The sequence below is a fragment of the Astatotilapia calliptera genome, chromosome 10 (genome assembly GCF_964374335.1).
Source record: "Astatotilapia calliptera chromosome 10, fAstCal68.1, whole genome shotgun sequence".
Classification (NCBI taxonomy): domain Eukaryota; kingdom Metazoa; phylum Chordata; class Actinopteri; order Cichliformes; family Cichlidae; genus Astatotilapia; species Astatotilapia calliptera.
Genome location: NC_137431.1, coordinates 28,712,015 through 28,734,959, shown reverse-complemented (window position 1 = coordinate 28,734,959; position 22,945 = coordinate 28,712,015). Strand labels below are relative to the sequence as shown.

Genomic DNA, 22,945 nt, shown 5'->3' with positions numbered 1-22,945 from the left:
ATGTTTCTGCTGCCAAAAGCGCCTTTTCCATCTTAACTCGCTTGTAGCCAAATTGGGAAACATTGCATTGAGTTATTCAGTTGATAGCCACCTACATGTGACCACTTAGCCTGATTCATGATGTTAGGTTAAGGGAAGCCAGATAAGGTGACCTGGATATGCTGAATTTCCTTCATATTTCACTTAAATGCCAGTTTTCAGTGTAGCTCAGGCTGCTACTCGCCTGCAGATTCTCATCACACAGATATGTTTGTAGGATAAATAACTAATACTAATACTCCAGCCTTTTTATTTAAAGCGTTGATTATTTTTAATACGAATACTGTCGCTCCAACATTATATGTCTGCTGCTAAAGATTAGGGCTGCCACGATTTGTCGACTAGTCACGATTACGTCGACTATCAAAATCGTCGACGACTGATTTAATAGTCGACGCGTCGTTTGAAACTTTGTACGATCACAAAAGACGCAGGAATAAGTGGCAGGATTTAAGAGTGTAATAACGGACTGAAACAGAAGATGGCAGCATTGCATGTACAAGGATGTCAGCTACCGTTAAACCCCGAAGAAGAAGAAGAAGAAGAAGAAGCAGCTGTGTCCCAGAATTCATAGCGCGGCCCGGCGCAGTTTCCAACAATGGCGGCAGCTAGTTAGTTTTAATGTTACTCTTATTATTCTTTCTGGGTCACAAAATAATCGTTTAACATATTTTCAGGCGAGAATGTAGCTGTGTAAACCTCAAATATCTGCTCAGTTTATCAGGACACCACATATTTTCAAAAGCGCTCTGACGTTTTCGGAGACATCTGTTACCCACTAGCTCGTTAGCGAGCCAGGGGCTAGGCTCACTAGCGCCGTGAGAACACCGGACTCCCAGCAAATCATTTTCAAACCCACCGCCGTCTTTCGCTACTCAGGTTAAATATATATGAGTCACTTAGATAACTTAAAATGTTATTGTTTGGCTTTTTTTTTTTTAGTATTTTATTTGTTCCTGAGTAAATCAGTTTGTCTGAGATTAAAGTTATAGTTTTTACACAGCTGAATAAACGTCAAGCAGACAGCTGATTATCAGAAGTGTGAGATGCTCCAGAATATACTCCAGTGTCCTGTTATATTTTAGATAGCAAGGAGTTTATTAATCTTCACCGAAACAATCTGCAAATTTCATTAAAATTCAATAAACTATCATCTTGTCTTTATTTTTAGTTAGCACAGACCTTAAACACTTAAAGCTGTAAGCTAATGATAGTTATATAAGAGCAGATGCTGCTGGTGCAATAAGCTGTAGTTTTACGTCTAATGGATGATGATCTGATTAGTCGACTAATCGCAAAAATAATCGGTGACTAGTCGACTATCAAAATAATCGTTTGTGGCAGCCCTACTAAAGATATTCATGTTTGCTTTTCGTCAGTTTATTCAGGTTAGCGCACCTCTCTGACATACCAAACATACTCAGTCTTCTCCTGCTCTCACCCTGTCCTGCTATTTTGGCCCTTCAAAGGTTAACCTCACCATTGGCTGAGGTGGAGGAACCTAATATATCTCCAGGGCTGAATGTGGTCTAAATAAATTACATTTTTCTGCTAAAAAAAAAAGAGCCCACGTCAGCATAAAAACCAGCAAGTGAGCCAGCATCCAAACAAGGCTCTGGCTGACAGGTGAACGAGTCCATGCACTGTGAAGTCATTCCATAGAGAACATACTTTATAGTGAATGTGGACAGTTTCATATGGCTTACTTTTATCACAGCTGTTTTTACTGAGTTTACTCTATCTGTGCCTGAAGGGTAGAGTAGAGTTTGTCTCTTCGTGCTCTGCCCACCCGCTGGTTTATAGGACAAGGTCAGGGAGGGTCACAGTCCTCTGAGTGCATCTTCTGTGAAGAAGAGACATGTGAAATGTGGAGTGGTGTCAAAGGTGAAAGGTCACCGCTGCTTTTGTTTTTCACTTCCTCTTTTGCAGGCCCTGCAGAAGCTGGCAAATCAGTATTTAAAGAGAGAATGGCCAGAGACAGAAGAACCGTCAGACCACAGGTAAATTCCTTCTCCAAAACACACAGATGCTGCTTTGGACTGTTTATTGTTTATTGATTTTGTTTATTGTTGTTGTTTTTGTGTGTGTGGGGTTGGGGGGGTTAAGCTGTGGTGAGGGGTCCTTGTTAAAATTTTGTGCACTCTCAATCACATCAAGAAAAGATAAAACATGGCACGTTCATCTCATACTATGACAATAATTTCTCTTGAATTTAATCTTTTCTGGTCTCATTATTATTATTATTATAGACATGCACAAGTACAACTTTTTCCCTTTCTGCAACGATACCAGCGCCTCGCTTTGGGTATTTGATCTAAAACTAGTGCTAAGTTGTGAATCACTCCTTTACATGTAATGCAACGTAAAATGGCTTTCCTAACTTGGTAAAATAAGATATGACTGAACAATACATCCAACTATATAAAATTAATAAACAGAGAGAGAGAGAGAGTCATCAGGCTGCTGCACACTGCTGTCATTTACGGTCACACGGTTTCTCCCTTTCCTGAACTTTCTCACATTCATGCGTTGGGTGTGAAGCTGACAGACACAGCTGAAAGGAAATAGCATTAACTGAGGTGACAACATGTTGTCATACAGTAAGCGCAATAAAAGCATTACAACAAGTGTTACAACACGCCAAGGTCTTCCTGGATTCTACCTCTGACATTAACCCTTTGATCTCAAGTCATCAGTGGAAACACTAACTCTGTGCAATCAGAATAGGACATTTTTTTTCCCTTTTATGACGTTGTCTAGAATATAGTCTAGAGATAACTTCTACCTGGCCGAACACAATGACAGTGAAAGTAAACTAGGGAGAGAAGGCGAACCAAAGCATTGTTGTCACCAGATCTTTTACGTTGTGTCAGCTCACTTCGACCACAGTTTGCAATTAAAATTTAAAAAAGAGAAATAAAATTTGTTGGAGCAGGTAGGAAATACCTGCAGGTTGCCATGCTGTGCTTCCTCCATCCTTTACTCAGCACATAAAACAAAGAACAGCATAGAGTTGAATTAAATAGATCTGACCATTGTCACTGATACTTGATCCAGCTTTAAGAGCCAGCCTCAGACTCCTATTTCCATCCCTTTGGTTTAGATTGCTAAACTGTCTTTACTCTACTTCATAACTCTGAGAGAAGATACAGAAAAAACACTAAATATGTTTCATTTTTGCAGTAGTTTATTCTGCTCTGAGCTCAGGGTATCAGATATATCACGAGCTCTCCACCTGCTTCAGGTTGTAGTTAAAGTTGTTCCTCCTTTATTTGACGGAGGACCACCACAGCAGTGACCTAACCAGCATTCCAACAGCTTGATAGCAGCGGCTGAACTTTCAAAGTAAAAGCAAGGGTATTGTTCGACAATAAGTCAATGACGATGTTATCTCGGGTGATTGAAAAAAAAAAAAAAAAAGAAAGAAAAAATGTATTTGGGTGGTGGTTAAAACAGCTGGGCGTCTGAAACACTGAAATCCAGCTTGTCAAATGTCACATAACAGTGAGCTGATTATATCGGGCATGGACGTCATTTTGGCCTGTGGGAATTTATAACATACATTTCTCATTAATCACAAACAGACTAAACATCTAGTCTTAAATAATTATGTTAGTAAATAATGAAGCCTAGACTTTCCATCCTTCCTGTATACAGGTTGTTGCCCGTATTTACTCACACATTTATCATTGTTGGTTCAAATCAGGGAGAATTTTGGATTGTTTGCTTGTTTGCAGGGTCGTCATACATTTGAGTTCACGCAATAGCCCGATGGGACGTCAGACCATATCCTATTTTGTTTAATAGTGCATCTCTAGCTGTTTAGTTACTCACTTACCATTCGTTATGGCGAAAAATGTCTCACTGCATCAATCTGCGTTTGTTTGTTTTTAGGAACATGTATTGTGTTTGGAGGGCCTATTTGGAGGGTATGGTCCAGGCAACGCAGTCCAGAATAAGCACCTGCGACAACTACAAAGTCCAGGTGGCCGACGCAGCCAAGACAGCACGACTGCAGAAGGAGCAGCAGCTTAGGAAGGTATTGCAGGTCTCACTTCTGTCCTTACATTGACGTGCACTGCTGTACTGATGCAATGCAGGGTGTTTATCTTGTTTCCCCAAAGTGAAAAAGGGAAGTTGATGGTTTTAGAAGCATGATGCTCACATTGGTTACTGTTTAGACCTTCAGACACTAAATGATGCTGTTTAACCAGATGTTAATGGCTCTCGTGAACTAAATCCGAAGACGCCTTCTGTCCTCAAACAACCACCTGAAAATTGTAACAGTGGAAGCTGAAGTCAAGTCGGCTGGCTTCCTATTTCATGCACACCAACAGGAACAAAGTGGCTTTTATTATTTTTAACACACAACACACAAATGGTGTGACATGCCCACACACTAATGATAAAGTTCTGCTTTTCATACTTGCCTGTTTCTGTAAAACAATGATGAAGTCACAGACTGCTCGACTGCAGTTTTCCCTGATGTCATTTTTATCTGCCCTTTTTTCCATTTTGTGTAGTGCTGTCATCCCCAGATAGTGTGCATCAGTTATGATTGCAGCACAAAATGGGAAAAAATGTTGTGATAAAGTTGTTAAATTGCTATATAGTACTAATTATCCTGAAAAATAGTTTAAAAATATGATGTTAACCCCAGTTTGTTTATGTACTTTCTGCATGGTGGGGGTTATTTAATTGTGACACATGAAAGGCCCTGTTTAACATCAGTAAGGTTGATAAGATGGAAAATGAATCCCTTTCTTTTATGGGCAAATCAAAGGACAACATAACACCTAAAGCTTCCTAACGTTTGGCTTCAACAGCCCTCGGCCCAAGTGTCTGGAGAAGTTGGCTGACGCCAACATTAGGTTGTGGTGCCACAAGCTAAATTCCACTTCTGAGAGAACCATGGCCGACTTCAACAGAATCTGTCAGACTGTTTGCATTATGTGAAAGTTTCTGATAAGGAGCAGGCATCGGTAATTATCAGTTACCAGTGGCTGAACCTGTGGCTACACACAGGACCACACAGATGTGGTTTAAGACACACATGGGTTTGCCCATATGGTGACCATGTCAGTCCAGCCCAAACTGAAAGAAAACATAATATAAAATAATCATATTGAACTGTGTCGTTGTGTAAACACTAAGTCAACATGCTTATGAAGTGTGTAGAAAAACTAAGTACACTGCGTGATTCGGTAGCTGCTAAAGGTGGATCTATAACTTGAAGTAATTGTTTTCTGAATTATTCAGTCTCTCACATTATAGGGGAATTTTAACCCTCTCTGCTTGAAAAGTTGGGATTTGCAGGCATTCATTTATGTGCAGCTCTATTAAGCTCCCACCACAGTTTTTCAGTCAAGTTGAGGTCTGGACTTTGATGGGCCATTCCAACATTATGATTAATTTCTTATTAAGCCATTCGATTGTAGATTTACTTCTGTGCTCATAATCATTGTCCTGCTGCATGATTTAAATTCAGCCAAGCTTCAGCTATTGAACAGCTCTAAATCTAGAGTACTTTGTTATACGGAGGAGTTCTGGAAAGTGCCCAGTTCCTGTGGCTGCAAAACAAGCCCAGATCATGACCCCTTAACTGCTGTGCTGACAGTTGGTTTGAGGTGTTTGTGCTGATAGTCTGACCTTGTGGTGATTTTGCTGGAACACTGACTCCTGGTAAGTTTGGGGCTTTGTGTTATTACACACCTGAAAGCTTCAGACCTGAAAACTTGCAAAAACTTCTGCTTTAATTGAGGTGATCACAGTTGATTAAGTAGCACCTGGCTACTACTTACCCTCTTAATTCGCACAGAGGAGGTAAGGGTGTGTTTAGATCTTTTTAAATAAATGACAGTGGAATATGTCATGTGTTATTATTCATCTGAGCTTGTAATTACCTAATTTATTAGGACTTGGTAAGGACCAGATGATTTTCTTAATTTTTGTTGTGCTCTGATACACAAAACTTTGTATTTTCACATAACTTTATGTATTCCTAGTTAAAGTTTATTTTGAAAGTCAGGCAGTTTTTGAGACGAGAGGGTGTATGTACTGAAAGGAGGACTGTTCAAGACATACAAAATGAAGGTTAATGGGAAAAGAGTGCTCACAGGAGGGAGCAAACATCTGAGCAGGCGAGTCACTAAAAAAGAAACTTCATAACTTCAGACAGGCTTGCCGTTATGGTGCTCCTGGAACGCAGCGTCACTTTCTGGTAAAAATCCATCACAACGATGACGTTGCAGAGTAGACATAGTCACATCTTCCTCGTCTTCAGGTCAGTGTTACTACCCAGTGGAAAGTGCAGGTTCTTGTAAACGGTGTAATAAACAGTCAGCCTTTGAAGGGCAGAGTTCACAATACTGTCTCCTATTATCATTTAGAGTTGCTATCAGCTCTGCAGTTAGCTCTGCACGTCTGGAGTTTTTTTCCTCATCGTAATGTCTGACGCCTCTGTGCCACGTTCTGGTTTCTAATGGCCACGTTCCAAAGCCTCAGATCAGCTGAAACACTCAGTTTATTTAAATCCAGGTTGAAGACTCACCTGTTCTCAGCTGCATTTGAATAAAGCACCAAATCCACACTTTAAGCTTAAATTTCAAAACTTACATTTAACTACTGATTTTATCTACTGTTCTGATTTTATCTGTTTTGATTTTATATACTGTTGTTTGTTTGTTTGTTTGTTAATTAGTTAGTTAGTTTATTTGCTTGTTTTATTCAATTTTAAATCATGCTTTTTATTTGTTCTTGTTTCTAATGTCTCTGTAAAGCACTTTGAATCACCTTGTTGTTGAATTGTGCTATACAAATAAACTTGCCTTGCCTTGCCTTGCCTTGCCTTGCCTGCAGCCTACAGTGCTGCTCTTGTTGGGCCTCACCTTTTTGGGAGTTTCCATCAAAGCTCCTGTATGTAGCGTGTGCCATGATGTCATTACTCACTCCATGTGTTGTATAGATATGCCTGAAGGGTATTTGCATATTTCTCAGTGGTTGCATGTAGATGTAAAAGCCCTTATTTGTTTTGTTTTTTGTTCTCGATGTCTCCAATTTGATGTCATCAGTGTATTGAGCAGCTGACTGTGGTCCAAGCTGAGCTGCAGGAGTCGGTGAAGGAGCTGACCAAGAGCAGGAAGAAGTACCAGGAGGCCGAGACGATGGCGCAGGCAGTCCGAGAGAAGGCAGAGCTGGACGCAAAGTATGATCCAAATTACTCTACTCTCTTTGTTAGACTATTCTAAAGTAAAAACCCTACAGTTTAATGATAAGTATTTGTTTGTGGAAAATGTCCTCAGTAGCTCAGGGTAGTAATGGTAAAATGGTATCTATCTTCTTTTCTGTACCAAAAATCAGACAGATTCATGACTTTCTGTCATTTATTTTGAAAAACTTTCACCTCTCTCTCTCATTGGCAGCACTTCTAACTGTAACGTTTGATCCACACATGGCTACGGGAAAATGTCCCTTTGGTCTGTGACCTCTGTAAGCACTTTCCTGACAAGTTTATGGACTCAGTGTCTAATTTTAGATCACACTGAATGAAATAAAGTGCATTTGGTAAATTACAGTGATCCTAAGAGTCAGAAAGAGGTATCATCATGGGCTATCCGCTTTTTTTCACAACCTGTGAGCCAATATGTGTGGAGTTTCTCAGTTTCTCAGTCAGATCAGAAATAAAAACCTCTTGTGTATTTTTACAATTATTTCTCCGTGACTAAATTGAAAAGTGTCTTGAAGTCACTCAAAGGGAGTCAGAAAAAGCAGACTGCCATGCTGGACTGGAAATAAACTGATTAATAATATGACGGTGATGTTGTTGACGCCTTTTTGCAGATCAGTTAATTAGAACAAACTCCAGTTTTGCTGAAAAGCACAGCAAACAATTATAACTTGTATGTACTGGGGTTCTTCTGTAAATTAATTGATTTGCCTTCCTTCTGTCACTGAAAACTCCTTCGTATTAAAAACTTGCAAAACTTCGACATAATCTCTCCTATTTCACTGAAAACAAGAGAAATTTCCGAGGTTTAAGTTAACAGAAATAGTTTCCAAATCAGATGTCACAAATCAGCTCTTAAATTCAGATCTGAGCACATTATTTTGCTCTGAGTGGATCAAAAGTTCCAATGAAAATCAAAGCACATTTTAGTCGAGAGAAGAAAATTCTAAAAAAACAACATTTTTTAGTTTTATCAAACAAGCAGCTCTCAGGCTCTTTGCATGAGTCGATGGAGGCACTTTGGCCTGGCACGACATGAACAGCTGGCACTTTGACTCACCACATAGCAGACATTTTTCTGCTCATCAGGAAAGTTTATTACCAGGCTGTCGGAGAGGATTGATAGCTGGGCCACCACTTACAAATAATACTATAAATGCTGTGTTTTTCTGGTCTGTTGTGTCCACACACGCACACATTCTCAGATGACTCCTCTGAGGTTTGCCTTTTGAAAATCTGCAGAATGAAACACTCCAGTAAGAAGAGAAGACTAAAGTTTAATAATTTCACACAAACTGCTCTGCTCACAATTGTTTACACTCATGCAGCTGTTATTGCACATCGTCAGGGTTTAAATTGGAAGCAGCAGGTCTGTAATCAGTTCCAGCCTTTGCTCAGATTTATTTTTTTTATCAAAGTGGATCTCTTATTATCTTAAAGGCATTATGATAGCAGCTTGGTTTAAACATTCAGCAGTGGAAACGATTATTTACTCTTCTTCCTGCCGTCGTTTCATCCACCCTGCGCATGCATAAAAATCAAATGAGAGACCTGGTTATTTGTGTATATATATCGTGTTATTCTCCAGGAGTTAAACAGGTGATAATGATGTGTTTCTTGTTTACAATATGTCTAAAGTTGGGTTCAAACTATAAATCAGAGGAAAAAAAGAAGCAATGTGAAATGACTATAGTGATATCTTTGTTCGTGGTCACACTGTGGAAGGGAATCTCTTGTAGTTTTCGACATTACTGCAGGTGTGCCATGAGGTTAAAATTCCAATAATTATTTGGAAATAAATATTGAGGCTCAAACTGCATTAGATAAAAGTCATCTGACTGAGTTACCTGATTAAACAAAAGCATGGATTTAAATTTTTGATTTACTATAGGTGGACAAAGGTAATTACCATCAAACATTAAACAAGCATTAAAATTAAAAGGAAATATCATGTTCAAAATGCACATATGTTAATTTTGTAAACAATCCGCTTCCAGCAGAGTAACGTGGGTATTAAATGTGTCACTGTAGTAGTGTTAATGGTCATTACACAGATTCCATTGTTTTGATTGTTCTGCTGTCTTTCGATTTTTACTTCCTTCTAATGTAGGTTTTAATTTGTCATAATGAGACAAATAAGATACAACGCTATAGTTCATGAGCTGCTCCTGTGTCTCTCAAGCAGACATGAAGCAGATTTGATAAAATTATAAAACGAAAGGCCTCTCATCCATGACCACAGAGTATAATCTCCTTCTAGAGTCAGGCTCATTTCGTAGTTTATCAACACTCTTCTGTTTCATTAATTACTTTACTGCAACCTCAGCTTATCTACACACTTGATGGCTAACTAATGTAAAGTGCCATTCGCAGTTTTTGCCTCTGTGGGTATTTTTCCTTTTCCTAACAGCACAGAGAATGAGTTTTATTTTGTTTTAATTATTTATTTGTTTTGTGAGTACCTGGCTATTGGATTTAGGGGCGTGGCCTGTTTGATTGATAGATGTTTCTACATGGGCAGTTGTTGGGCTCACCTTAAATAACTGTCCCTGAACTTGACCTCTCCTCCATGTGAGGTATTGACACCTTTTGGTACATTCTTGTACTTATTGTAATTGCACATCCAACTGAGGCTCCTTTTTTATGTTGTCAGCCTAAATTTGATTACTTGGTTAAACTGGAAAAGGCAAAACATTGATGCTCATGTTAAAAACCAAAGAGAAATGATTTTGTATCTTCTCTGCAGGTCAAAGCTGAGTCTCTTCCAGTCCAGATCCAGTCTTCAGAGGGCCAGCGTAAAGGTATAAGATCTTGAGTCCACGAGCCCAACGTTTAGTGGTGTTTTTGTTGTATGAGCTGTTTAAACGTTTCTTCCTCTTCTAGCTGAAAGCAAAGCGGAGCGAGTGCAACTCCAAAGCCACGCACGCCAGAAACGACTACCTTCTCATGCTTGCAGCCGCGAATGCGCACCAGCAGCGCTACTACAACACAGACCTCATTGACTGCATCAAGGTGAGCATATATACATCTGAATTGGTGGGTGAAAGGAGACGTGGTGTAAATCTAAACACACCTTTCTATCACTGTATACAGATTTTAGATGGGAGGATCTACGAGCAGGTAAAGGATTACCTGGTGTCACTGTGTCAGACAGAGCTAGAAGCCTACCAGGCTGTCCACAACATCTTCAACCAGATCCTCAACAGCTCAAATGGGGTGAGTCTTAAAGCCTGCAGGACATCCACCACCTCACACCCATGTCTGTACCAAATAGTCAGGTACAGAGACCCGTTTGTAGTTAATTAACCTGCTTAACCTTAAAGCTGAATGTGGAGTAAGAGAGCATGGTGGTGCTGTGATTAACCGTAACACTGTGGTTGTAGGTGTGAATGTGAGAGTGAGTCAGATGTAACAGCTAAGCATGCGTTTTTTAGGTAGACTCCAAGTGGTTTGCAAAAACTCGACTGGACTGTACTGGACTGTCAGCCTGTCCAGGGTGTAACCCCGCATCTCACCCTGTGACGGCTGGGATAGACTCCAGCCTTCCCACAACCCAGCGTTAGTTAAGATAAAGCGCTGTGTCAGAAAAAAGGGTGACTGTGGCTTGTAGTGGGTCAGTAAGACCAGAAAATCACACTGTAAATAAATACATTTTTAATTTTATCCTGAAATAAATGCTTGTACCAAAGATATCAACGTATCTTCATGTGTGCAGCTGCATGTTTGTTTTGTTTTTCTGTAACTTCAGCTGTTGTTTGAAAGGCCTGGCCGCTCTGGTTGTATGTCATTAGAGTAAGGTTTAAAGTTACCGCTAAGGACTACAGACTGATATTAAATGAAAGATGAGTCAGACTATATTATAAACTGTGTCCACCACATTTTCCAGGAATAAAGCTGGAACATGTGCAGCACTTTTTTGTGTATAATAGACTGGGTTTTGTTAAACCACTTGGCTTTCTGTGTAAAAATATTTTTGTCAGTCAGTTTATGCTGTAAGGTGTTTACTGCATCTGGTCCTAAAATTCAAAATTTACTTTGGACACAAACGTAATTTTGGCAAAACCAAAACAGTTTTTTCAAAAATATGCATAGTTATGCTTGAACAAGCTGTGTTTGATACAGCTTTGCAATAATGACACTTATGATGTAGGAGTAAAATAAACACTGGCACTGGTTATGCCTACTGTTGACACACTGAGAAGCTCACCAGTCATGTCACGAGGTTGTTGGAGTCAGTCTCAAAGTAAATGAGTCAGTCCCCGTACACTTATAAGCATGTTTACAGCCTAGTATATAAAGTAGTTTGGTCTTTATGGATAGTTTCTCCTTTTCTAAGAACTCTGGGAGGGATGACTTTATTCCATAAGCCATCCATGTAGAGACTGGAGTTGACTGTGTTGTGACTGGTTTGATTGATGTTTAACCCTAACACAGACCATCCAAGAAGTCTATACTTCTATAGTTTTTAATCTGCCACTTAGCAGTACATATATATACATATATATGCATGATAGCAATCCACCCTCTCATCCGAATTTGGTAACTTCTGGCTACAGAAATGTAACGTGGCAGAGGGCAAAAGCTCACTTTGAGTCCATCTCTGATACCATCTATGTTTTTGACCTTTCTCTGATGGCCCAGTTTTTTATGTTCATGCAGTCCTATTGTTGATCCCAGTGCAGTGCTGTAGTCATTAGGTCTGTTATTGTAAATGTGGATCAGTCCGTCTTTTGATCACTTTTGGAGGGCTCTAAAAATTCAGTAACTTGCTTTGCGAACCTTAGAAGAGCTGAAGTCGAGCGCCTCACCAACTGCTAATTAATTTAAATGGGTTGAGTTACGTTGCCGCTCCTTGGTTACACGCTGCTCCCGTTGGCCTCTCAGGTCACCTTCAGAGGGGCATCTTGTTGCTGCTCAGGCCTGAATCTGAACAAATCAGAGGGAAGAGTGAGGGAAGCGGTGGGTGCAGCGGTTTTCGGCAGGGCTCACATTACAGCCCATGTGCTTCCTGTGTCAACACAGAAACAGATCTTATGTGTGCTCTGCGTAAAGTGACGTTCTGATTTGACTGGACGAAACTCTCATGAATGTTTTATTGTTTGTTTTGAGTTCTGTGGTCTAAATATACCATAGGATCCAATTTTTATTTATAAAGCACTTTAAAACAACAGGGCCACACAATAAAACCAAACATGAAAGACAAACACAGGCCAGAGAGTAAAAGATACATAAGAGATGTAGACGTTAACAATAAAGGACTGCTTAAAGAGAGAGGTAAGGTCACAGTCAACATCTCATTTTTAATAGTTTTTCCCCATTTTAATGGGGCATAACTATTAAAAATAATGTAAGTGTATTTTTAAATTAACCTTAAGCTAGTAAAGGGAAGCCAAAGTTGGCGTGATGTGCTCTTCTTTACTTGTACCTGTTACAAATCGAGCGTCTGTAGGTCAGCAAAGGAGACCTGGCTTATTCCAATAAGAAGCATATTGCAGCAGTGGGAGGAGATTATTATAAGAGCAAGCGTTACTGTTTTAAGATTGCATTTAAAGAGAAGCGTCTTAATTTTGACAGTATTTTACCACTGGGTATCATCACCCAAATATGTAATGATGGTCCATCTCAATGTCAATAAGGAGGTCAAGGTGAGGCTGAACAGGGAACACAGCAATGTGCTTTACTGGGAAATAAACTTGACAGTCATCCTTGTAACAAGGAAAAGAAATGCCGTGTTTCTGAAAAATAATAAGAGGCAGCAGGTACAGAGAGAAAAGTAGAGGTCCAAGAATTCAGCCTTGTGGCCCCCCACCCCAGGGATGGGAGTAAAGGTGGAGGTAAAATCATCCGTGCTGACACAGAAACTTCTGTCAGAGAGGTAGGACGTAAACCACCAGAGAGCTTAGCCAGTGATGCCCACCCACCACACCAACCTATAGATAAAGATCTCATGGTCTATGGTGTGTCCATGGCCCAAGGCAGGTGTTAAGTCCAAAAACACAAGCAGCACACAGTCACCCGAGTCAGCTGCTAAAAAATGTAATTTAAAAAGTCTTAACAGAGCGGACTCAGTGCTGCAGTGAGTTTTAGTGCCAGATTGGAACACTTCCAAAATTGCTTGTTCATCCAGGAAGGACTTCATTTGGGTCTAAAAGGTTTTTTTTTCCAGTTTAGACTGAAAAGTTAGTCTGGAGTTTGGTTTGACATTTCACAGAAGAATCTAAGCTTGGTATTTTAAAGCAGGGGTTGCACAACAGCATGTTTAAAGTGAGTTTAAATTGTATTCTACGGGTCTGATGGGAGGAAAGTAATGCCTCTCAGATAAATACAATTGTTGAACTTAGATTGCTATTATCACAGTTTGCTCCCAACAGTGCATTAATGTTTCATTTTTTATACTCCAGTTCTTTCTCCTCTATAGTTTCAGTTCAGTAGTAAACTGAGAATGTTGTGTATACACCGCCTGCTCTGTCCAGATTTGACCCAAACTGTGACAAATGACTGTCCAAATGCTCCTTTTTCCTGTTTATCTGGAGTTTGGGGGCCAAAAAAAGCTGTTGTTGTAATCTCATACTGATATGAGAAAATATAATGTAATGTTACTGTGTGGAGATAAAGATAAAAGTAGATAAAGACCTTAATATGAAATATTTGTCATGATACATCAGAGATTTTGATTTAAAGAATATAAAACTGATATTACTAAACCTGATTTCCTTCCATCTATTTTCTCCTGCTTATCTGAGTCCGGTCATGGGGCAGCAATCTAAGCAGATGCCCAGACGTCCCCCTCCCCAGCCACCTACTCCTGCTCTTCCTGGAGAACAGTGAGCCGCCACTCTGGTGCCTTTCGGTGTAAACGAGTAGCTTTCCAAATAACTCAGCTGTTCATCATGTTTCTAAGGCAGAGCTCAGACATCCTTTAGAAGATGCTCATTTGTGTCAGATTTTAGCCATAGGTAAAGGTATGACTGTAGACTGACGGGTAAATCATCAGGGATCAATACCCTGCTCCTCTTTTTTCCGATACAAGTTCCTCTATCAAATCATTTTTTGACACTTGAGTCAGCAGTCCAAGCAGAGATGTCCAGAAGTTCCTTTTCCCACTTAAGTGGTATTTATGGTCACACAAATGCGTCTGACAACAGACAGGCAGCGAATACTGGGATACCACGAGATACATAATGTGTCCCAATGTGTCCAGTGTGTGTTTGGTCTGCCCTTACCAGCTCGTCTAGGAGACATTCTGGAGGCCTCCTATTTCAGATGCCAGTCAAACCACCTACACTGGCTCCTTTCCTTTCTGTGAATGATCACAGTTGAGGAGGAGAAGCTATGCTGTCCCCTGGTATGGTCTCCCCAAGGCAACTGGTTCTTGATGAGGGGCCAAACTTAAGTACAATTCAAAAGACCAAAGTTACCAGCCTGGGACCAGTACTGGGGAGGTTTATTTTTTTTCCAGAACAGCTGATAGCTGTGCCCCATGAGTTCAGCTTAAAATATCCACACAGGTACTTCGTCCTCCCTCGGGTGGGCAGAGAGCTTTGTGGTCCAGGTGGTGGTCCAGTCCCCGGCTGCTTTAGCTGGCTTTAGAAAAAACCTGAAATTAGAATTAAAACTGTTTGTACCTTCACCTGTGTTACTTACAGTGATATGTTATGTAATTTGTTTACTGTCTCTTTAAGCTTTCAGCAGCTGGAGAGTTAAAAATAGTCTGTGTGAAAATAGGCAGGCGGTGAACTCGAGCCTGTGATACGTTTTTAATGTCAGGCTGTGACCACAAACACCAGAGTGGTCATCAGCATTCAGATCAGCTGATAGTAACCAGAAACGGCTTTATGGTCATTCTCTTAATTGTTATTGGCGTTTTCTTTCGTTTGACTTGTGTAAAATAATAAAAAGCTGATTTGGGTTCATTTTATAAGCAAATCAAATAACTTAATACAGCAGAAATAAACTGATGGAGTACTGGAAAATAAATTAAAGAAATTAAAACTAAATAGGGAGCAAGCCTGAACCCTAAAGGCTTTACTAAGTGTTAATTATGCAGGTTTAGACATGGGCTGATTTGTAAGCTTGTGATAAACCTTAAATAAGTATATATGTATATTTTTGTCTGTTCCCTTGAAACACATGCAGGTTCTGCAGGAGTTTCACCAGCAGCTGTTTGTGCAGAAGAACATGGCGTTCCAGCAAGCACCAGACTTGATGTTCCAGCCTGTCGACTCAGACACGGTAAATACTGATGTTTTTCTCTTTTTATTCATTATTAAATGCATAAAATATCACATGCGATTGCTTTTAGTGATTATTGGAGAAGATAAACTCGTATTTATTATGCAAGGAATAAAATCCCCAACCTTAAAAATCTAGAACTTAACATGATTTCTCTAAAATGTTCAAGTAAAACTTGAAGAATAATTGTTGAAACGATTAAAATCCAAGGGCAGCACGGTGGTTAGCACTGTTGCCGCACAGCAAGAAGGTCCTGAGTTCAATTCCACCATCAGGCCGGGGTCTTTCTGTGTAGAGTTTGCATGTTCTCCCCGTGTTTGCGTGGGTTCCCTCCGGGTACTCCGGCTTCCTCCCACCGTCCAAAGACATGCAGCTTGTGGGGATGGGTTAATTGGATAATCCAAATTGTCACTAGGTGTGAATGTGCGAGTAAATGTGAGTGTGAATGGTTGTCTGTCTCTGTGTGTTAGCCCTGCGACAGACTGGCGACCTGTCCAGGGTGTACCCCGCCTCTCGCCCCATGACAGCTGGGATAGGCTCCAGTGCCCCCCGCGACCCTGAAAAGGATAAGCGGAAGTGAATGGATGGATGGATGGATTAAAATCCAAATCTCAAAGTGTTTGGGTTGCTTTTAATACAAATTTTGTAGCATAAAATAAGGTTCGTGTTTGACTAATTTAGTTGGCAGGAGGTGTTAATCAGTTTACTGGAAAATCAATTTCTACAGAAAAGTGAAGTGAAATGTGGATCCTTCAGGTTTGAACTGCACAGGTTGGAAACCACAGATAAAATGCTGTAATGAAAACAGATCAGAGGAGATTGTTGAGAAGTGGAACAAAGCTCAACAGATGACAGTTTAATTTGTTTAGACAACAATCAATACAAAATCAGACGAGTGGAACAAGCAGCTCACGGGCATCCTGAAAGCTGAGCTGGCCGTGGCCACAAAAGCCCGGACTGGACTCGGCTCAGGACCTTGATGCTCAAAGCGGCTTTAGGCAGAGCAGATCCACCTTTTTGGTCCAGAGTTAAACATCTCAACAATACCAGATGCAGAAAAGATTTTTTGTTTTTAGACATTCATGATCACTGGAGTATGAAGCTTGAGAAGCTGGGGGATGACTTTTCCTCTAAATTGATACACAAGCAGGAAAAAATGTTCAAATTTTTCTAATTTTCTAAAAATTTGTAAATAACAGACAAAGTAGCTCCATTGTTTGAGTGTCAATAATCTGTCTGCACTGAAATAAACGACTAATTTAAATATATTTTAATCACAAAAGTGCTGCACACACATTATAGAACAGTCTGGGTAAGAAGTCAAAGCAGGAAACATAATAAGTCCTGCGTGATTGGTCTTTATCTTTGTTAGTCTGAACTATGAGCCTGAAGGCAGAACAGTGAACTCTTGACTTTGTACTGTACTCCTCGCCCTGCACAGGAACTTAGATTATTTCCCATTTTTAGTTTTTATTTACAGATGTGTCGTCTCATTTCCTCACCGTGGGACTATTTCCAGCTCGTGTTTGTTCCGACTTTATCAGACTGTTTATCTTCCTAAATAAATGCACAACCTCTACTTTTAATTTGCACTTCAGTACACACACACACACACACACACACACACACACACACACACACACACACACACACACACACACACACACACACCTTTTAAAAAGCATATCTTAACTAGTTGCTGTCCTAAACACAGAGGAATATCTGCACAATATAATGACATTTTCCATTTTTATTGTTAATGCACACCACGCACTTATTCCTCTGAACTTCACACTTCCAGGAAGTGTAAACAGATAAACGTGTGCTTTAAAGATTGTCTCAGCTCATTGTCCTCACTGCTAAATGACCTGTGATTATAAGACAAGATACAGACACAGTAATCTGGAAAAGACTGTCACTGTTTTCCATTTACTTTTGCTTCCAAGCTCTCGTTTTGTCTTGTGCTTTAAATCAAAGAGTTTCGCCTCGTTTTAGAAGTCCAAACACTTGTTGTTTATTCATCTTGAGCCATAAGGTTATGAAAAGAGACAGAGTATCTGCAGTCTTCTTTATCTGCGATTACCTGGTCTATTTCAGTCATTTTAGAGGCCATCAAAATCCATCCGGCAGCATCAGGCAAAATCTACCTAACTGATATCTGACAGATGCCAGCTAGAAGATAATCCTGGTATAAATATGGAGAAGTTTCATTTGCACTCACTTGGTAGCACACGTGTTAAGAGCTTTGAGAGTTTTACTCAAAATGCTGTATTTGCCGGTGAATTAATAGAAAACACACAAAACATCCGGCAGCACTGATGTTTGCTTCTGTTTCTCCACATCATAGAGATTAAATTGGTGCAGGATTTCTGTTTGAAACTACTTGAAACAACTCAAAGTTGATTAAAGGAAACAAGATTTTGGCTTTAGATTGTGCCATGTGGGTTAAAGTTGATTGTTTGCAGTTTTTTTTTGTTTGTTTGTTTTTTACCAGAGCTTTAATGTGTTTTTCCAGCCCTGTTAATTTCACATAGATATCTCCTGTACTTATAAAATTATGAATCTTCAAAAGCGCAGTTGAAAAAGTTTTACATTTCAACCCACCACTATGCACTTTCTGCGCCTATAATTCATAAAAATGTACTAAAGTTATTACACATATATATTCAGCTGATTGTAACGGGGTCATGTGGGGTCATGTGTGTGTGGAATGACCCAGGATTTTTATTTTATAAAACACCCGCAGGTGTGAACCTCCCTTTCTACATGATAGCCCTGTGCAACAGGTCATGTAACATGTAACAAGCCTTTAAAGTTAGGTAAGAAGTTTACAGAAAATCAAATGCTGCTGTTCACCTCATGATTGCCACAATATGGCTGGTGAAATGATGCTGCTGAGATAACTTTCCAGAGTTGCTAAATTCTTCCTTCCTTCCTTCTTTGCTTCCCTCCGACTGTTTTGCATCTGTTACGCTCTCAGCTTTATGGATTTCTCAGTTCAACTTGACTGCCTGGATCGTTTTTCAGTGCCAGTTCAGGTCTGAAACCTCTGCTGTGGTCAAAATCTGCCCTGGGAGCTGCACTTTAGGTGATAAAAGTAGATATGCGTATATAAAATACACATCCTAAACTCCTTTACGAGTCCCATTGCAGACATGGGTGCAATTCAGGTGCACCTGCTCATGAAGCCCACAGTGTCTCCTTGTGGCCTTAAGTCTATTTTAAATAATTTTACAGCCACATTTGGCTTTTATTGGATTCTTTGCCCACTATAAAAATTTATGTAAATGTCGGCTTTGGTCCAAAAATATTTTCCTATCAGGCTGTAAGGTGACGCCGCAGGTCTGCCAAGCGATGTGTTACGACTCCCGTTCGTGGATGTAAAAGAGTCCGATTCTGCCGCCCAGCTCCACCGCTCCTTTTCTCCTCTGCCCCGCCGGACAACACTAGACAATTTGTTCAAACTGCAAACGCTGGTGTTGTTTTCATTGGAAGTCAAACAAGCAGCAGCCTGTTCCTAAAGAAAACATTAGTGGTGGAGAGCCTCCCCTGCCTCCCCCTGCACCCACCCTTCATACCACTTGCACCAGACGGAGGGATCCGGTAAGGAATAGAGCTGAGTTTGGGAGGGAGGGAGGGGCAGGAGGTAGGCCGGGCCCTGTGAACAGCCCATCAGTGAAAAGGAGGCATTGTGAGCGGGCCTCACCAGAGTGCACTGACCCCCACACTCCCTCCACCCAGCCTCTCCCCTCCATATTCAGACACACAGCTGATGTCATGTGGAAATGGCTTAACTCATTTTGTCGGGGTTTAGAAGAAAATAAAAACTGAAGACCGTCACACCTTAAAGTCAACAAATATAAACCTGGCTCGTCAGAAGTCTTGAAACTCACCAGCCATCCTGGAGCAAATCAGGGCAGTTAGTTTAAAGCCTATATCTGTATCATTGGGGAAAAAGCTGTAACTTACATTTCAGTGATGACTGGGATTTAAAAAATATTTAAAATTCACTGAAGAATAAAACACTTCAAAAACTGTCTGAATGATAATACTTACTTATTAGTAAAAACATTCTTTGTTATACGCTGGTGTGTTTGCCTTCGCTGTAGGTGGTGCAACTGCAGAAAGAGAGCGGGACGGCAGAGGAGCACACTCTGGATAAGGAGGCGAGGAAATGGGCGAGCCGCGTGGCCCGAGAATACAAGAGCATCATCCACACTCAGAAGGTGAGAACCTCATCAAACACAGACAGTTTCTGCAGGCATCAGGACAAAGATGGTGTAACCATGTCAGTCTGTGTGTTTACTGAAGTACTTTATTTTCAATGTGCACATATCCAGTGCACAACTTCTCCCTGTAATACAATTAGTTCCTTATATTACAATAAAACAATAAGTACATAGGGTGTCAATATTCTGTTCTGTATGCATGTGGTGCAAATGGGTCATAAAATGCAGCAGGGGGGGGAGGGCTGAAATTGTTTAATTATATTTTTATTGATTAGAAGAAAATAGAAACAAATATAACCATGTTGTTCATGAGACGACTAAGAAAGGGTTTATAATGCTGACATGGTGTAACAGTCCAGACACCGTGCAGTGAATTAAGTTACACATGGTGTATGTAAATGATTAAAGCACGGTGTGGATATTTGAAAACACAGCAGGTAACACTGGTCCTTGTGCTCCGAGTAAAGCGTGTGATCGTTATTCACAGCGATCCAGTAACCAAATTAGTTCAAATTGAATCAATCAGTCAGTCAAATAAGATGTTATATTTAAAACATCAGACACACATAGGAGATAGGTTTTCTTTATTGTAATGACATAAGCATGTTCTTTTCTTGTTGTGTAAGAGACGATTTGACTGGATGGCTGTTCGACACAGAAACGTCCTGAAAGTCCATCTGTTACAATCCGGTCAGTGCCAGCGTAGCAACAGAAACAACTTTTCTGTGTTTTGTTAGATTCATAAAGCGAAGCAAAGAAATTGGCAAGTTCAGGTTTTAAACATAAAACACCTTTTAAAAAAAAGGTCCCACAAAGTTGATGTTTAAATTCTCTTTTAGGTAAAAATCTGCTAGTTTTAGAGCTACAGATTACTTGTTGAGCCCTCTATTGTTAAAAATAGATCCTGTAGCTTTTTTGGAGAATCTGTGGATTTAAAAATATGTTAAAATTAGCTGGTCCATGTTTTCATATTGAGAAAAAATGTAATGCTAGACCTGCCCCCATCCTGCAACAGCAGCAGTTGAGGCAATATATTTACCCATCAGTCATGTCTAGGTAGCTCTGGCTCATGTTACTGCAGCCTTCTAATCAAAATCCATTTGCAATCTCTATTTTAATTTTTTTTTTTTTCTCACTGCCTTGAGCCTCTTCTGTTTAAGCACATTTTGCATGTAATGAAATGTGGTCTATAAATAAAATTGCCATTGACATAAATTTCTATGCCTATCAAAATGATATCCTCAGCAGTTAAAGGTATGAGTGGTGGTCATTTTTGTTGCTTTTGCTTTCACTATATAATGAATAAACCCATATAAGGAAAAGTCATGAAATATGATGATCATGGGATTTTAATTTAACAGTTTTTACAATTCCAGAGGAGTCAAAATGACCCTTTGAACATGATGAGTGTGACGTTCTGCAAAGAGAAGGAAATCCTGTGGGAAGTTTAAGTCTCTGAATCTAAACGTGCGTGTTATGTCTGTGTTTGGGTTTGGAGTTATTCTGATGTGGTTTGTCACCCCTTACTCACACAATCCCTGGAAAATCTTTGCAGGAAGTGTACAAAATGCACTGATGTGTCACTTTTTTCCATTAAACTGGAATTTGGCCTTTAATGCAGCGAAGCCGGTCAGCTGGATGATAATAATAAACCTCGGCATCATAAACTTCTCCATATTTTACTGTGGCATGAAAGGATAAAATTGATAAGAGCTCCGTCTCACTGGTTTATTGCGAAAGCTTGTTTAAGATAAGTGAGCACAGCTCGTGCAGCGACCTGTTTCCAGATGTCCCTGGTTATGTTGATCGCTTTATTGTTGGACCGTTTCCATCTATTCCATGTGTTCCTTTGTATACGTCACCACAATAGTTGTAATTGTTTTGTTTTCAGGCCCTGGAGGAGTACGGGACCCAGGAAGCTTCGGAGCCAAACAACAGCGAGCTGGAGATCAAGATGGAGGTGGCCAGACAGAGTCTCCGGAGGGCAGAGGTAACCTTTGAACTTCTAGATCAGCGATTTCTCCATCTTCTGAATCAGTTTCTCCTTATTTAAAGTTGCCCCAGTGCGCCACCTGCTGGTTTGAAAGGTGAAGTGACAGATTTAAAGGATTAATGTTCTGTTAGAAGAGAGCAGAGGTGTTTAAAACACACTAAGTATTTATTTTATTTTCATACTAATCTCATTGTGTTTTCTTTATTCTTTGGGGGGTGGGGGGCTTGTCAGTGGGTTGTGAAAGTCTGGTGGTCTTTAACTCACCTTTTTTTTTTTTTTTTTGCTGCTAGACGGTGAAAGCGAAAGCCGAGGCCCGGCTGGACCTGCTAAGGGAGGCGGGAGTCCCGGTTGAAACGTGGCTGAAGAGTGCGATGAACCAGGTGATGGAGGAGCTGGAGAACGAGCGCTGGAACAACCTCAGTACCCACGATCCTTCACTCTCCGTAAGATGAAAACTCCAATTCCACAGTGCTGTAGTTTTGAAGTATATGCGCTGTAGATTTGTGCCCTAAACGCAGATGTCGGTCTAACATCCGTAGGTAACAGCAGATTTGGAGCGAGAGGATGAAGAGGAGATGGAGGACAGCGGTGAAGTGTTGGATGACAGCAGCTCCAGCCCCTCCAGCACCTTGAAAAACTATCCACTCACCTGCAAAGTGCTCTACTCCTACAAGGTAACGACACACGCTTAAGCAGGGTCGTAGCCGATGAGTCGGTCAGTGTCCAGAGAAATGGTGACATCTACAAAGCCTCATGTGTTTGCAGCGAGTCGAGTCTTGAGTTTAGTCTTCTAAACAATCAGTGTCGCTGCTCTGGAAAAAAACACTATTTGATTGCTGTTGCAGCATCTCTGCGCTTTCTGTATTCATAACTCGTTAAAATACGTGTAGAGGCCGGCCTTGCCTCGAGCTCGAGGCACGGGGAGTGCGTGTTGGGAGTTACAGAAGCAGTCATTATTAGAAAATGCAGGAAGCTGGCGTAGCTGGATATTGATGGATGAAGATTCAGGAGCCACAAAAAATGTGTTTTTAGAAGAACAGTGACTTGCAGAGTTACACTTTCTGTCCTCTGTAAACCTCATTTTCATGCAGAATACATAAAACGGCTGGAAGTGAAAGGAGAAGTATTTTTAAGATTCTGTAGGTTTAACCATATTTTCTGGTAATTATATGATTAATATTTAAATCTTTTTAAGTGTCTTGTCATGTTCTCCTGTGCCTCTGTGGT

General features: G+C 40.4%; 1 protein-coding gene across 1 annotated transcript in view; it reads left to right on the top strand.

The window, feature by feature from the left end:
* LOC113030191 (F-BAR and double SH3 domains protein 2-like) overlaps positions 1–22,945 on the top strand; it is a 42,372-nt gene that overhangs the window by 15,721 nt on the left and 3,706 nt on the right. The window contains exons 4-14 of the mRNA XM_026181371.2: positions 1,969–2,039; positions 3,934–4,078; positions 7,110–7,243; positions 10,011–10,065; positions 10,148–10,276; positions 10,358–10,480; positions 15,401–15,496; positions 19,606–19,722; positions 21,617–21,715; positions 22,009–22,161; positions 22,258–22,392. Coding sequence (XP_026037156.1) covers positions 1,969–2,039; positions 3,934–4,078; positions 7,110–7,243; positions 10,011–10,065; positions 10,148–10,276; positions 10,358–10,480; positions 15,401–15,496; positions 19,606–19,722; positions 21,617–21,715; positions 22,009–22,161; positions 22,258–22,392 — 1,257 coding nt within the window. The remainder of the gene's footprint in view (positions 1–1,968; positions 2,040–3,933; positions 4,079–7,109; positions 7,244–10,010; positions 10,066–10,147; positions 10,277–10,357; positions 10,481–15,400; positions 15,497–19,605; positions 19,723–21,616; positions 21,716–22,008; positions 22,162–22,257; positions 22,393–22,945) is intronic.